Genomic DNA, 18004 nt, shown 5'->3' with positions numbered 1-18004 from the left:
AAGTCATTGCCTTAAGTCTTTTGTATAACTGTTAAATTAGGGGAACTGGGTGGGTGGAGGGAGGAATTGGGGAGGGAGTGGAGCTAATTTTGTGTGAACATCCATTGTGGGGGTCATTTTCCGTTTTTAAACAATGTTTCAAAATAGAGACATGTTTTTTCTTGAGCATTTTTTTGCTTTTATGTAAAGCACTTTGTGCTTCAACTTCAACTCAAATGAAAAAGTGCAAAACAAATAAAGGTCAAAGTTTAAAGTTTAAAGTAACACACCAAAATCAAGTGTTTATGCAATTAGTGTCAAAATTCAATCGACAATACATAAAAAGACACAAGTAGGAGCCACATAGGCCTACTATGACAACATGTAAACAAATGCTTGTAATTTGCATTTATGTAGAATAAGGTTTTTTCCTCCAACTAGTCATAGGCCATGGCAGCGCACATGTATACCTCCCTAAATTTGAACTACACATTCTTTGTCTCCAATTATATTTAAAAGTGTGTTAAACAAAACTTTAAAATGTGACCAAATCAAGCAGATAAGACAATGATTTCTAAGGATAAACTGTGAGGCGGTGGTGAACGCCTCCTTAGTTTTTATTAAGACACAGGTGGATTCAGATGGGTAGAAACACAAGTATTTGTGAAACGGAGGAGATCAACTACACAAGAACATCCTCCGCAACAGTTTTGTGAGGCGTTTCTTTAATAGCCAGGCTTGGATCAGCGTTGACCCGGAGGAGCTAGAAGAATCCTTTTGGGAGGGCAGCAGGAGAGAGGTGCTAGAGGGTGTGCGCAGAGAAACGAGCAAAGATAGAGAAAGGATACGTCAGGGGGAAAAGAAAGGTTGGACTCCGAGCACCAAAACAGAAATTGGCAAACAGAGGGAAGCGTGGGTTCTTCAATTTAGAATAGTAGATTTGAACATCTAGAAACTGGCCAAAAAGGAAGCCCGCTGAATGGCTTAAAAAATTCAATGAGTTGCGCACGAGAAGGAAAAAACTACACCCTCCCTGTTGTAGAAGCGTGGGACTTCCAGGGCTTCTGGCAAGAATTTGCAAGTCCTCTGTAAGTCTGTAGCAGAAGGGTCACTTTTTATTTGCAATCATCTTTTGGAGTGGCAGCATCAGAGCCAGCAACCACTATAAAGCTTGAAAACCCCTTGAGCAACCACAGTTGAATGCTAAGCAATGTTGCAAAAGCTTCCCTTCATGCTGGACAACAGAGTACACCATATACACCAGTGTTTATGACAAATGTTTCTGCAGGTTTCATCAGTTTTCCTTTCTGATACGAGGAAACGTTTTATCATCATGTCCTATAAACCTTTTTTTTTATTTTAAACTATTGCTTATTTTAAAAATAATAATAAATTGCCCCTGGTCAGCCTGATCTAAACTTTTAGAACCATTTTTAGGCAACAATCTAGTTTATTCAAAAACAATCATTTAAAATAAATAAATAAATAAAACTAAAATATGTTATAAACTAACCATTTTTTTCTTGAAAAGTCCAAATGATTACAGTAATAGTTTTTTACCATTTTAAATATAGGATTACAGTACAGATTTTGGTTAAGACACAAATAATTAAGGAATTACTTGAAAATTTAAGCAAAATCACCTCAATTTCAAAATCAAAGTGTTTCTAAGGTTTTTTCTGCCTTTTTTGCCTATACTTAAATATCACTGTCAACATCCTATAATCACCCAATCTATATCAGGGTATGTGCACAGTAGTCACCAACATTCCAAGAAATGGATTTGGTTGGTACTCTTATGCAAAAGATGCTGGAAAAAGTGGTTTTCAAGAAAAAGAGAGAGGGGTGTTAACACGTTGTCTTGTCATGACATAAATCAATTTAAAACTTAAATCTCATAAAATATTTTAGTAAAAAGCTGAATGCAGAGAAACTGTTAAATCTCAGTATGTCTTGGATTGCACTTGTCCTTTTCTGGAATTTCATTTGCTTTGTGTGACCTCATATCTAATGATGTAAGACAAGCTAATTGAGTCTCTTTGGCATTCTGTGCATCCAAGAGAGCCTTCAAATAAGGACAACACTGTAATCATAAGATGAACCTTACACTGGATTTACGCTGGTCTGTCTGCAGTGAGTCTCTGTTGAGATACACTAACACAAAAAAAAAAAAAATCACGTTTATTTATCAATTGGAATCAATTGGAATGCCTTCTTCAATGCCTACGTCTGATGCCCATCCCTCCGCAACGCAAACTTTACATAGGAATACAATTTCTGGTTCGTCCATCAAGGCATCAAATTCATGGCAAAAAGCCAGAAAACCAATAAACGGGTCTCAATAAAACAAAAAACTCTGTTCTGCACCGCAGATGACACTGACGTCCATGGCGAAAATGAACGACGGAGTTATTTGTTGTGTTTAATTTTGGAAGCACAAAAACATAACATTAATAATGACACAAGACAGGCATTTTGCAAAGAGAGGGCACGGGCCAGATTGCCACATTGGATGTTGATGCTACAGGGGTGGCTCTTCTGGAAGCTGGGGGGGGGCTCAACAGAGGAAACGGAGGCAGTGAAAACTAACTGACTTTCGAGACAGGCACTCCCCAAGCAACTTGAGGGAAATGCAACGCTGAGGGACCAGTGTAAATCAGGCTTACTCCCTCTTATACATTAACACGCTGTGTAAACATATGCTGAGGAAGCAAGTGAAGAGCAAACCTACCAGAAATTCTTGAACGGTGTGTTGATCTCAAAGCCCCTGCGGTCCATATCTCTAATGTTGGCAGCAGTCAGCTCAACTTCACTGATACCTAACCCCGCTTTATAGTCCTGGACAAAGACAGCAAAAATTACACTTTAAAAGGATTAATGGATGTCCCTTTGAAAAACCAGCATTCTTACAGTAAAACCCAGTAGGTGTTATGAAAGTCCTCTACAGATATTGCCTACGTGTTTAACTTTGCAATATTAGCCTGGAGGTAGTTAGCATACTTTAGCATAATGTAAGGGAGCAAGGTCAGAAAGCGCCATCAGCACTCCCTCTGGTCAGAATATTATACGGGACATGAATGACAGTGAAGGGCCATGTTGTCACTTTAAATCTGTGCATAGATGAAGTCAACCTTTTTTATTTCGGAGCAGAGACCATCTCTGGGCATTGTTACCAAGAATCTTGAGTTTATTTTTCTCCTGGGTTATACTCATCTTTGTTCAATATTGTTCAATTCTGTCAGCAGCGTTTCATTTGCATGTTCTGTTGTGTGGACTGGACTCCTGTGATCATTAGCAGGGCTACAAAGAACAAGGAAATTAAAAGATGAGGGCTATAAGATCCAGATGAGGTAGTTGAGGGAGATATCTGCCCTTAGAGCTCACAACACCAGAGCATGAAAAAAAGATTAATAAACAGAATTCAAGCTGCACAGCAATACTTTTGTTTACTTTAACAACTAAAAGTTATGCAGTGATCCCTTGCTAAACAGCGGTTCACACTTTGTGGCTTTGCCAATTTTTTTTTGTTTCATTTTGGTTCTTTTAATTTATTCAAATAACGCATGGTGTTCTTTATCCTGATTGCCACAAGACATTTGTCTATCAATCTCCTCCCTGCTGTGTCTTCTACAGAATGCGTTCAACTTTTAAAGTTATTTGGTTTCATTCTCTAATACTGGACTTACTTTTCTTGTGAACTTTGAGCTTAAACAAGAAAGAAAAGTGGGAATATGCTCATGTCTGTCTGAGAGAATTGTAGCAAGTGTGTAGTCAGGAGTTTTACAGCCCAAAACATCTGAAACATCTAAGAATTTTTGGTAACGCTTTCTTTTACAGTACAGTACTTACAGTGTACTTAAGTGGTATTTACATGGTACTTATAGTGTAACTACTGGGTACTTTCAGGGTACTTACATGGTACTTTTTATGGAATTTACCGGGTACTTACAGTGTGTTTACATGGTACTTTTTTATGGGACTTTACTGGGTACTTGCATGGTACTTTTTGTGTCTACTCTGTACTTACATGGTACTTACTGTATATTTATATGGTACTATTTGGTTCATACCTATGTGGTACATACTGGGTATTTATAATATTCTTACTGGGTATTTACATGTTGTGCAAAGGTGTCTTTTATGGTACTTACCACATGTAAGAACAAAGTAAGTACAAATAAAGTACTTTGACCTTTAGGTCTGCACTTGTATGGTTCATGGTATTTACCATCAATTTACCACAGAAACTACCCCTTAAGTACAATGAAACTGTAACTGTAAAAGAAAGTCAGCCCTATTTCCAGTCTATTACATGGTACTTTCATTACTAAATACCGGGTATGTTCACTTGAATAGTACTTGGTACTTACCCCTTAAGTACAATGAAACTGTAACTGTAAAAGAAAGTCAGCCCTATTTCCACTCTATTCCATGGTACTTTCAGTAGTAAATGCTGGGTATGTACATGTATTACCTTCCCGTACAGTGTACATGAACACACTTGGTCTTCTGACCTCACCACATGAGACAATGCTAACCTGTTGGTAAGGGTAAAGTAACTACATTGTAAAAAAAATATACTGGCCTGATTACTTCTTGTAACATGAGGCAAGTTTAAAGAGAAACAAGACAGCAGTGAAAACAACAATCTTTAATATGATACGTGTCTGCAGCATACAAAGTGTCATCACAATGAAATAGGTTTTAAGTACAAAACAGTACAAAGGAGAATTCTAAAAAACACATTATTGGCCTGAGGGTCGTGCTTTTTGTCCATCCAAATTCCTTCAGCAGAGTTTGGTAACGGTGCAAGACTTCTTCAGGGTTTGTAACTGCAAGAAAATTCACAATATGAGCTCAAGTGAACATAAAAAGCACAACGACTTTGATGAAATACAAAATAAATTTTACTTATTTAATCATTTCTGTAATGAGTTTGATAAATCTCTATGAATTTTTTTATCGTTTTGACTGTAATGCTTGAAATTAATCAATTATCCTCATTTAAAAACATGATAATAAATTATTCAAAACTTGTGTTTTTTTAAAATATTGTTCTAAAAATGAACTTGTTTTAATATATATTATATAATGTCAGGAAAATATGTAAAACAACAAGGCTAAATATATACTTTTAATACTAAAAACACCCCGAGTGTGTGTTTTTGTTAAGTAGGTCGGGGCAAGTAAAGTTGCACATTCCCAGCGCACTTGAATGCAGCACAACTACCCCCAAAGTAAACGTGCAGATTAATCCGGAGAGCCTCGAGGTGCGCGCAACAGTTTGAATTTCTCTTCATCTGGCAGGTAAGCCAGTGTTTTTGTTTTTTTAAAATATTGGATAAATTACATGCAAATATTTAAACTGATCAAACTTTATAAAGAAGCTAACCTCGTGATTTCAAGCCACTATCTCTGTGTTTGAAACGTGACGTAAGAGCATGTCTACCTTACTGCAATAATTTCAGTTATTTCATGTATATATTTTCAAAGTTTGTAATGAAAATCTACAAACATTGTTGTTACTTACCCGGAGAGTGGCACCTGTAAAACAAGCACGTAGCCTAAATGATAAAGTCTGTTCTGTGTTCGTTTGACTGAGCACACGTCTTTCTGGGAAAATCAAAGAAAGGCGTTTATTTAAAATAATGATGACGTACTTCCGTCTTTTTACCGCTTTAGATCAGTAATGGTGAAGAAGACATTCCAGACGAATCCGTGAAGTCACAGGAGAGTAAGCTAAAGTAAGTTAAATCCTCCAAGTGGACATATTATTTACATTAATGAAGAATTTAACTGCCTTTTCCCCATTTTCTTTTCTTTCGCCGTTTTATTTTATTTTTATTTATTTATTTATTTTCAAATATGATAGAGACAACAATACCACCCAACAGTGAATGTAACTGTATGAAAATTAAAACATATTTTTGTGAATAAACATAATTTATTTATTTTTTCCTCTTCTTTTACACTGCAATGGTTTTCATGCTAATGCAAATTGTAGGTGCGAATAATATTTATAAAGACGAAATACACACAGTAATTGCCAATTAAAACATTGTTTTTGTCATTCTTTGTCTAAACAAATTAGATTTTTTTATGGCAATTTTGATTTTTTTTTCTTTGATTTCTTTTTTGTTGTTCTTGTTTATGTAACTAAAATATAAAGTTGTGAATAATTTATTGTCATGTTCATAAATGAGGATAATTGATTAATTTCAAGCGTTACAGTCAAAGCGATAAAGAATTCACAGAAATTTATTAAACTCATTACAGAAATGATTAAATAAGTAAAATATATTTTGTACTTCATCAAAGTCGTTATGCTTTTTATGTTCACTTGAGCTCATATTGTGAATTTTCTTGCAGTTACAAACCCTGAAGAAGTCCTGCACCGTTACCAAACTCTGCTGAAAGAATTTTGATGGACAAAAAGCACGACCCTCAGGCTAATAATGTGTTTTTTGGAAAGCTCCTTTGCATTGTTTTGTACTTAAAACCTATTTCATTGTGATGACACTTTGTATGCTGCAGACACGTATCATATTAAAGATTGTTGTTTTCACTGCTGTCTTGTTTCTCTTTAAACTTGCCTCATGTTACAAGAAGTAATCAGGCCAGTATATTTTTTTTACAATGTAGTAACTTTACCCTTACCAACAGGTTAGCATTGTCTCATGTGGTGAGGTCAGAAGACCAAGTGTGTTCATGTACACTGTACGGGAAGGTAATACATGTACATACCCAGCATTTACTACTGAAAGTACCATGGAATAGAGTGGAAATAGGGCTGACTTTCTTTTACAGTTACAGTTTCATTGTACTTAAGGGGTAGGTACCAAGTAATATTCAAGTGAACATACCCTGTATTTAGTAATGAAAGTACCATGTAATAGAGTGGAAATAGGGCTGACTTTCTTTTACAGTTACAGTTTCATTGTACTTAAGGGGTAAGTACCAAGTACTATTCAAGTGAACATACCCGGTATTTTGTACTGAAAGTACCGTGTAATAGAGTGGAAATAGGGCTGACTTTCTTTTACAGTTACAGTTTCAGTGTACTTAAGGGGTAGTTTCTGTGATAAATTGATGGTAAATACCATGAAACGTGCAGCGAGTGCAGACCTAAAGGTCAAGGTACTTTATTTGTACTTATCTTGTTCTTACATGTGGTAAGTACCATAAAAGACACCTTTGCACAACATGTAAATACCCAGTAAGAATATTATAAATACCCAGTATGTACCACATAGGTATGAACCAAATAGTACCATATAAATACACAGTAAGTACCATGTAAGTACAGAGTAGACACAAAAAGTACCATGTAAGTACCCAGTAAAGTCCCATAGAAAGTACCATGTAAACACACTGTAAGTACCCAGTAAATTCCATAAAAAGTACCATGTAAGTACCCTGAAAGTACCCAGTAGTTACACTATAAGTACCATGTAAATACCACTTAAGTACACTGTAAGTACTGTACTGTAAAAGAAAGCGTTACCGAATTTTTAAAAAGTAAAGCTGACTACTCTGCGATTTCGCATACTGCGAGTTATTTTTGGGCGTAACTCGTGCGATTAATGAAGGACAACTTGTAAACAGATTTTAGAAGGTTATTCAAATGCAAGTTTTAGAAAGTTTGGCCACAACTGCTCTTTACACAGAGCTTGTTGCTGGTTGCAGTTTTGAAAAGAATCAAATTTGGATTTAACTAAAAAACAAGAAATGGTAGATTGAAGATGTATTCAAAGTATTCAGACACATGAATCCTAACACATGGCTAAAAGTTGAAAATGTATTTCTATTGACTTTTCTTTTAGGTATAGAAGAGTAGGAAGCAGTAAGCTTTTAAAAATTCATAACTTTACTTTCCATCTGATTTCTTTGGGGGTAACATGGTTCTTTGAGTGACAGGTGACTGTCAAATCCTCCGCTCTAACATGGCTTGACGGCAATGACAAAAGATTTTTCTGTTCCTTTTGTTTAAAACAGTTACTGTGATCTTTCAAAATTGATTTTGTCAAGACATTATATCAACAGATAATTCCTCATATTTTTTATAAAGAAAGATAAACACTAAGAGTCACATTGAGATCTTTTGTGTTGACTTTCTGTGAGTCATCGCACATGTAAAAAATTGCATGTTGCAAAGAATCTGCACAAGGATGGTTTTTAGCTCTTTCATCTTTAATTTAATCATGCAAAAACAAGAACCCAAGGAAGACAGAAGCAGACAAAAAGCATTTGGTCCGTAGCGTTGAATCAAAAGTGCACTTGTGTGTATTTATACCTGGGCATAGAAACAAACTTTTATAAAAAGCCAAAGCTGTGTCAAGGGACTTTAATCCAACCAGAGCTTTTAGCTTAAATGTTTCCTGATGCCCAGTTTCCAAAAGATGCAGAGCAACACTTTTCACAAGTTCCACTGTACTGCACCACACCACACCCACCATTTTCCACTTGACCCCCAACACTCGCAGTAGTTCATAACATGTTTTATAGCCTAGAGCTCAAAGTCAAAAAAGAAAAACAAAACTGGAAGATAGAGGAAGCGCACACACCAACATATCTAAGGAAAAATAACACATACATGAACACCACATTACAATCCAAGAAATAATACTTTGCTCCAACACAAGAATTACAATACAAACACAAAGAGAATGGAAGGAGAGAACAGAGGATGGTTGAAAAAAGGTCCCTGTAATCCCTAGTAAGGGAGACGGTTGAAAGGGTCGTCTAATGGAAAAAAAGGAAGAAAAAGGCAGAACAAAGCTATAGTTACACCAATACAGCTGAAGAGTATAAAAAGATTCTGCTTAAAGCAGAAGAGTTAAGCACCAGGATGCAGTGCCAGCAATAAATCATCTGTGTTTTCTGGGCCGACTGCTTCTCTCCAGCCAAACACTTTACACTAATTACAGCAAACAATGAGCAAAATGAACTGACACCGTCCATATTGATTGGGTGTGTTTTGGTGGGGGAAAAAAGGTTTTGCATGTGTGTGTTTGTGTGAGTGGGGAAAAGGGATTCATGCTGACTGAATTCACTCCCTGGTTGGTGCAAAAAAAATAGGGCGTTCGCCATTTTGTTGGGGTCTGAGACTCTGGAAATTTACCAGAAGTTTTTGAGAAAAACTGGTGTGTATCACTACATTGGTCATGACTAAAATGTAAAATGGTCCCCCGCTATATTGCGATTCACCTTTCATGACATTGTGGCTCTTTTTCTCTGCGATTTTGCATACTTTTTTGCTTTTTGTTTTACAGCGCCTTGTTATGCATTGTGGAGGTGAACAAGGTTTCCATTATATTTGTATGCTCTTGATTATGCATTTACTTGATTCCATATATGTGCATGACTATTGTATTGTGAAATATGCATGCCTGCTGCAGAGTAAACAGTGAAACCTGCATGTGGTACCAGATAAGATGTGCTGAGGTCAGCAGCAGGCCTGTCTGTGATTTCTGGTCTCTGTTCTCTTTTTTGTGCTGGGGTGTTTATGGAACAGAGACACCTGTGGAACGCAGACTAAACTTACATCCTTGACTGCCGCAAAAAATATCTTGCACGTACAGACACAGGTCGTGTCCGACTTTTTTCACTACTCACTACATAGTGCACCATATAGTGCTTTCGCCATTTTGTAGCGCTGTCTGAATCTACCATTTCAAAATCGAGTGCCCTGGAAATTTCCCAGAAGTCTCTGCGAAAAGCAGAGACGCAACAAGGGAGATGGCCAACAGATTTACTTTAGTAAATGGTTGACATCAATTTGGGCTTTAAAAAAAATGTAGTGAGTATGGGTTTGAATTGGATTTAAAGCCAGGACAAAATACAGTTCTGCACAATATAGACTTTCCGGTGGGTTAGGGAGTACATTTGGACACTGCCTCTGTGTTTCTTTGCAAAAATAATTTTTGTCAAACTTTGTAGGTAAATTTGACATTGAGTAGCACTTGATGGCAGTCTGTTAAATATTTGCAGTGAAGACACTTCAGCCTGATCTTTTTAGCGATGTGGGGTCAATGGGATGGGGGTTGTCAAAACCTTGACTGTGCTGATCATTCTCTCCATTTACACTTTTCAGATAAAATTTGGAGAAAAGTAGGAGTCATTGTTCTCCCATCTTAACGGTCAGTGATACAGAGACAAGACGATGGCATATAATCACGGAGAACTCGGCTCCTGTGAAGGCTTATGGGTAATTAGGACACTCTGATCTTAGGAGGGGAAGACAGAAGAGATGGGAAAAATGTGAGAGACTTTGGAATTTCAGTATAGCCAGGTACTAATTGAGATAAAGCTTTTGATGTGAGAGCTTGGGGGCAGCAGAAACGTGCCCTTCAATTATGCCTGAGGAAAGTTATTGCTCTTTTAAGTGTGTTCAGAGATTTGAATATGCATGATATGGTAATGATGGAGTGGCACTGTAAGCCAAACTCAGTCAAAACCCCCAAAAAATTCCAATCTAAAGTGGACTTCTGGTTTGGTCTTAAGGACGGACGGAGAAGTGTGATGTATGCACATGTGTGTACAATGCCTTCCTTCCTTTCTGGATTTCTGTGCAAAGAGGGCAAACAGCCACCTATATGACCCTTATTCCTTCTGGGCAGCCAATTAGAGAGTTGGGGGTGAGCGGGCACCCAGCCCTCACCACTCGTTACCCACCCCATATGTGAGGTGGCCTGATGCCCTCTCCAATTATTTCACCAAGGATGAAGGAAAGGAGGGATGGAAAGAGAAAGCCAAAGGCACGAGGGGTAAAGGGTTGGTAGCAGACTTCGCTCAGAGTTGGAAGTGCAGACTCAATGGTAAACATCCTATATGAAAGAAGGGATTTTGTTATGACTAGTGGGAGACATGTTATCACATCTACAGCCTTAAAACATAGTCAAAGTGACACCAAGTATTATTATGCATTCATTTATGATTTTTTTTAAGCAATCCAATTTTGTTGTGAAAAAAGACTCACTTTCCTGCACACATCTTTTCTGAAAGAAACAAAAAAATAAATTCAACCTCCTCTATTTTCAATTGCATGCTCACCAAAGCTGCTCGGAAGGCTATGACTGTCTCACTGAGAGGTTTAGAAAAATATTCTTTCAATAGAGAAAAAAAATATATTAGTCTTCCAAAGACTTTCTCCTTCCAAAGAGAAGGAGAAAGGCCAAGGAGACAGTGATAAACATGCAAAACACAAGGAAGTCGAAGTCAAAATATTGCTTTTTGCACAGCATTCAACATGTCCTAACCCCATGTTGTGAATAGCTAACAATTTACACAACAATGGGGTATTCTAACCATCCAATGGCTTCACTAAACCCAAAGGTTTTTTGGTCACCTGATTGCTTTGCCTTCACCCCCAGCAGTGCTTTTTTCTTCTCCTTTATTTTTATAGCTTCTTTTAGTTCAAATATTTAATTTGATTTGGTCAATATTTGGGTATCGTCCATAGAAATATTGAATCTGAAAACTGTTCAACATTACTTTCAGTAAATTATTGAGTGGTTCCTCTGTAGACTTCTATTAAAGTGAGTCTTCATCATCATTTGCTCATATACATACTCCCTACTACATGAAACTACAGTACAGAGCAAAAGTTTGGACACACCTTCCCATTCATTTGAATGAGGAGGTGTGTCCAAACTTTTGCTCTGTACTGTACATGAAATTAACCACTCTACTGTATTTTCTAGACCATAAGAAGCACCAGTTTTATAAGGTACATCAGACGAAACAAAACAGTTGGCCAATGTTAAATGATAGCACTACCCTAAAGGAATTGAAGGACAAAGCGACAGGCAATTGGTCAGATGGGTTAATGGGAATAAGTGACAACAGTATTTTAACATTAAAAAGGGTTTAAAGACCCACTCTGACCCTCGGTTGAGCTCTTTTTAAATCAATACCATTGTGATGTTTTAATTATTATGATGCTTCTTTTTTTAGCCCAACTCAAAAAATCTTGGTCATTTTTCTAGGACATAGTTTCTGCAGAGCGGCAGGAGTTCATTAGAAATATGCCTCTGAGTTGGGACCAGGATCGTTGGCGCGGTTGATAAACACTAGAATAAGGGAGCTCGTGGGCCGCAATTTCACTATCACACTGTCAGAGTGCAATGGTGACAGAACTTGGCAGTAAAACCAAAGCATTTTTTCTAACCAGTTAATGTTTAAGAATTGTTTCCTGCTCCATTTCATTTGTTGTTTTTCCCTATTTTTCTCAGCAAAGAATTTTGTCATCTACAATAAGAGCACTGCTTCCATCATCCTCCGTTTAACCAGAATATGTTTAACAAACTATCATACTTAGTACAGAAAACTAGTGAGAGGATCAATTTATATCTACACAGTGTTACGTTGTTATATCTCGGTACAGTAAACCCTTGTTTTTTGCGGGGGTTACGTTCCAAAAAGAACCCGTGATAGGAAAAATCCGTGATGTAGAAACCTATTTTTTTAACAAGTATTATACAATTAAAAACTCTATTATACATTGAAAAGAAAGAACAAACCATTTTACAGGCTCAAGCATTTGTTTCACAAATAAAAGTACTTTAGAAAAGTTTTTTCAACAAATAACTGTACTGTCAAATAATAATTTTAATCATCACCGTGAACAGAAGGCTTCAAATCGCCGAGATTAGCCCCATCCACCGCGGCCCGAGAGTAATTGAATTATACGGGAGGAGATTTAAAATGATTATAGAAAATACAAAGAACAGTCGGACAAATAGTGACTCAGGTGTATTTCACTGCTCTACAAGACTGAGCCGCTGCATCCTGACTCCGCTCTGCAGTGTTTTCTTCTTTTGAAGCCCGCAGTGCAGCTGTGTTTGTTCGGGAGAAGAACATAGTGATAGGCAGTTGTTGTCGCTCTTTTTCTATGGGTTTTAGAGAAAATCGAAATTGCAAGAGAATTTGCACGTACGTGTTGTAAATTTGGCAAGCTGTATTACGTACGTGTACATATTAAACTGCAACGTTATTGACGCACAGGTAGAGAAAAAGCAGAGTGACTTTTTAGCCAATCAGAATGCAGAACACAATGCACAATGCAAATCCGTGAAGTAGCGAAACCGTGAAAAGTAAACCGTGTTATAGCGAGGGATCACTGTATACCTTTTCCAATCTCGCTGAGTCCCAGATTTTTTTCAGAGCAATTTTGCTTATTATTTTTTTTACAGCACAACATTGTTTTGCATCAGTCAATCTCTGTGTTACAGTACTCCTGTACAGAATGTGTTTAGCTTGCCACATTCACTTATATTTTCAATTGCTTAAATTCTGTTTGCATTATTCCATCCTGGACTTATGAGGGTTGGAACTTTGAGTGCTTGACCAAGAGAGAAAAATGTGAAAATGTTTATGTCTGTCTGAGAAAACTAAAGTGAGGAGTATTACAGCCTTTAAACATCTATAATCCTACATTGCAGATTTCCCCAATTGCGGATTATTTTTAGAATGTAACCCTGTGATAAACGAAGAAACGTTCATGGATTTCTAACACGTTCACAGTTCTTTCGCCAGCTACATCCTTGAAGTCAGTTTTCTGCCAATGTATCAAAATACGGAAAAAAATCTAAACTAAGTACTTGAGAAAAAAGATCATCCTGTTTATGAGAAATGACTTGAAGACTAATACAAACTTTGTGTACGAAAACATGATACAATCACTGAGCCGTCAATCATTCCTTCTGCTGCTGAACAGAAGACAGACCACATCAACCCTGTGATGCATGGGATGATACAGCATTGAACATGTCTCTCTGCTTGTACCGATTTGCTTATGATCCACTCCATGGCAGAGAGATTTTTCTTCAAATAAAGGTGTGTGCCAAACACTGCACCTCCTCCTTTTCTCTATCTTGGTGTTTAAGTGACCTTAAATACGGCTTCATCGCAGGGCTTACAGTCTGTAAGAGACGGGGTAGGGGTGGTAAGGGAGGAGGTGGAAAGATGATGTTTCCAATAGCTCGTTCATCATGTTAGATTAAATACTCCACTCCACTGAACTTGAACGGGGCAACTGTATAGCTCCATCCCTCTGTTCTTGTTCTCCATCATTCTCTCCTTTTCTTACAAACCACCAACGCTCGCCTCACTCGGTTGCAACCCCTGTACCGAGTGTTCCTCTATCCACTTCATCTATCTCGCTGTTATCGTCTCAGCTCTCCTGTCGTTTTGCTCCCCGTGCGCTCACCCCTAAGAAAAACTCCCTACCGCTCCCTGCTGCATTCATGCAGGGGATTTAACTTGTAGCCTGGAATAATACAATTAATTGGTTCTCCTCTTGATTCGCTCAGTTTCTCTCTCCGTTTTTCCCGCTGTCTCAGATCAAGGAAGTGGAAATGTGCTGACATGGAGCGATACCCGAAAGAGAATTCTTACAAAGATGTTTGTTCACGCTAATGAAGAAAGTAATGAAAAGCAAACAACAAAACTGCAAGAGAGAGCATATCGAATTGCAGGCAACACAGGGATGGAAATGAACTGAATGAAAGCAGCATTATCAAATAAGCCCGACAAACACAGTCAGACAAAAGTGTATCTCTCCATCTTATGTTGCTCCTGGGACAAGACTGGCCAATAAGCATAGAGACTAAATAGGAATGAGATTTCACAAGGTTTAAAGAAGTTTACCATTTTTTCAGACTATAGGTTTCTCCGTAGTATAAGTCGCAGCTGCCAAAAAATGTATAGTAAAGAAGAAAACATCATATACAAGTTGCACCGGAATATAAGTCGCACGTTTGGGAGAAATGGATTTAACAAAATGCAGGAGCAAAGGCAAATCATATTAACAGAATAGATAACAATAATAGACTGAATATATGCACATTTCACTATTGAAACCATATTTAGCTACATGAAACATAGGAGAAATTGAATTGTGTGTAGTATTTTAGCCTAACACATGAACAATTATTAACATAACCATAGTATAAAGAATATGCTAGCAAGTCAACTAAACTCTTGTCACATGAAATCACACAATGCACTGAATTCTTCATAGTTTGTGTTGCCTTTTGAAAAACTCACTGAGGCGCTTCTTCTTCTTCTGTATTGCTGTTAGTAACAAATACTGATAAATACACAAACAGAACAGTTTTTAGTGGGAAAATTAACACAGGAGCCTATTTATTTTCTTTACAAAAAGAAAAAAAATCTCATAAGTTGCACGCCCGGCCAAACTGCAAACTCCAAAAAAATACGGTAATTGAGCTGTAGGAAAACTATGAATAAGAGAAGAAACATGAAAAAACAAGACACACTTAAAATTTCAAACTTCTCAAACAATTGAAAGATTACTTCTGCATGTATGGATTACAATCTTTACGGGAAATGAGGATTCAAGAGAAGCTAGGGTATAAAGCTCAAACATACATGATCAAGTTATCGTTGTGATCACTCACAGGTGATTTAAATATTACTGATCATGGGGTACATTGTACAGGAAGAGGCCATTTTTTTCTCAAAAGGTGATGTTTTCAAAGTAAAAAATGTTGGCAAACAAAAAGATTTTGTCAAGTGTTAACAGTCATGGATGGTCAACTTTTAATGACAAGTAGTTCAGAGAAGAGACGGGGGGGGGGCACTGTAGCTCATAATGATTTAGACACGAAAGTATCAGGAAAAAAAAACAATGCATCTCAGTTTGCAGTGAGAATGCAACAATTCACTTTCTTCACAATTTGGTTTCAAATTTCGATTTTTGGTTATTACATGGAGTTTGCATTTATTCAACTTTAATGTCACTACTTGTTGCAAATTTGAGCTGATGGGAAGTGAAAAAAAAAATTGGGAGGACTGGGGTTCTTTCTAAGCCTAGTTCATTTAGACAAAACAAGAATAAAAGCTATTAGGTTGTTTTCCTCTTGAAAAGTGTTGTGCACTATTCTGGGCATGTGCAAAGGTGTTATTTTGCACACAAAGGTAAAACTCCAATCACTCCGGAACCTGATACAACTATGACTGAAATGACAGGTGTGACACTCGCCAAGAAAATTTTCTTTACCTACAGATCAGAATTGTGCAAAATATGCTGCAGGTCTAGGGAGCTTGGAGTCCAAGGAAGGAGGACATGAAGACTTCAGCAACATCACTACCAATAACCAGCCATTGCAGCGTAGTAGTAGCATGTGCTTGTTCTCCAAGCATATTGTACCTCACTGTAGCCTGGAGCATTTTAACACGTACCTATTGACTTTCTACATTACACATTCATGAACACCTCCATTTCTCCCACACCTAGCTTCAAGTGGGTTTATCATCTTTCTTCTTTTAAATACGTAGCTGTCACTCTGTAGAGAGGAGTTCCCGATGGTGTTGGAAGTACCTGTTCTGTTTTGCAGAGTCTGACTTTGCTTCCCACCAGGGACACCAGCACTTTGCCTTTGTAACCACGGAGCTCCAGCAAGCCTCGTTTGTTTGTGGAGGAAAGATGGGAAAGGGTGTTGGAGCGCTTCTGGGAGCTGCAGGCAGGGGGTTGCGTGGCCGTCTGAAGAGCTTCAATCCACTCCTGGCGCTCCCCTATGGACACGTGCATGAGTGTGAGACAGACACAAAACACAAAAGAGAGGCAGATGGCGAATGAGGATGCAAGCACGAGATGTGTAAAAGCAGGAAAGAGGGAAAGAAATCAAGAAAAGCCAAAGAGAGACAGCCAGACAAAGAGATCAGGCACTACTAAAGTCTTTGAGTTGGTGCATTAATTCATCAATTCTGCATCTCTTCAGTGAGCTACATTGGTTCTGTGGCTTCTAAAACTCCACTGAATACTGATACAAAAAAATTCCACAGCAAAAGAAAAGTAATTGAAACTCAGCATGACGTCCAACTGGTAAAAATGAAGTTGGGGAGAAAAGAAATCAAATCTAAACACGTCAAGTTTAAAACTAAGGGGGGAGATGGCTGCTGCGTCTCAGATTTGTGGGTCTTTTTTGTGCAAGACATGGTAAAAGTGAGCTCAGCTCAACATTTCATTAAAATATCTAACTGAACAAAATAAAGAGTAGAGCCTGGAAAGCAAACAAAGGTAAGTGTTTTTACCCATGTTAAGTGGGGCAAAAAAGTATCAGTTGCTACAATTTGTCCCACTAAAAAAGATGAGAGAGGTCTGTAATGTTCATTATATGTAATAGAATCCAGGAGATCGCATTGATAGTTCATGTGCACCACCTGCATTCCCCAGACAGGTTTGCCCATTTTTCCCTGCCAGATAGCCTATATGCACCCATGAGGGCAGTGGTAACTAAATCACAAATTATAGACTAAATTGTGCTGAACTTCAAAGCAGTCAATTACAACAAAGACAGACAAGTCACAGTGATAACTGTTGAAGATAAATGAAATGGTTCACATTAAAACTGTCCTCTTGAAAAATGTTTAGTTTAAACTGCAAGAACAAAAAAAACCAACCTATGAATATTTTGTTTTTTGACTACTTAACACACCAGAGGTATCATCCGTTACATCTAAACGACAAACTCTGTAACATACCATAATTCTTCTACCATTTAACATGAATTAGCTCATTCCGACCCTCAGAAAAGCTTTTCATATCATCTTTGCACATGACTGATGTATGTAACGGTACAAAGACACTTTTCATAAATGGAGGAAGAGTTAGTAGGTGAAAGAATGTTAACACTGAAGGTAAAACTCTGGTGTTGAAGACCCACTTTTGATCATCTTTTGATCCATTTTAAACAATTACCGCTGTTTTTTTAGGTCGTATTATGCTGTTTTCAAGGACATAGTTTGTCGGTAGTGTCAGTAGTTCATTAAAAATTCATCTCTAAGTTGTGGGTGAGACTGTTGGCATAGACCAACACGTCTCCTTCCCACCATCCATTTATTTTCATGTACTCCCACTAGCTTACGGCCCCTCACACCTTCAACCTAACATCACTTGTGTAACAAAAATGGTGAGCAATATTGGACTGTCCAGTTGTACAGTTTTGAGCGAGATGCCAGGAAAACAAAGACGTACATGGATGTAGTCGTTTACAAGGAA

At 37.6% G+C, this 18004-nt stretch overlaps 1 protein-coding gene across 1 annotated transcript in view; it reads right to left on the bottom strand.

Moving 5' to 3' along the window:
• arap2 (ArfGAP with RhoGAP domain, ankyrin repeat and PH domain 2) overlaps positions 1–18004 on the bottom strand; it is a 179769-nt gene that overhangs the window by 120905 nt on the left and 40860 nt on the right. The window contains exons 9-10 of the mRNA XM_023966122.1: positions 16325–16518; positions 2711–2817 (exon numbers count right to left, since the gene is read on the bottom strand). Of these exons, the coding sequence (XP_023821890.1) occupies positions 2711–2817; positions 16325–16518 (301 nt within the window). The remainder of the gene's footprint in view (positions 1–2710; positions 2818–16324; positions 16519–18004) is intronic.

This window comes from Oryzias latipes, chromosome 18, assembly GCF_002234675.1.
Source record: "Oryzias latipes chromosome 18, ASM223467v1".
NCBI lineage: Eukaryota > Metazoa > Chordata > Actinopteri > Beloniformes > Adrianichthyidae > Oryzias > Oryzias latipes.
Note: the sequence above shows the minus strand (reverse complement) of the source record. Positions and strands in the feature narration are given on the sequence as shown.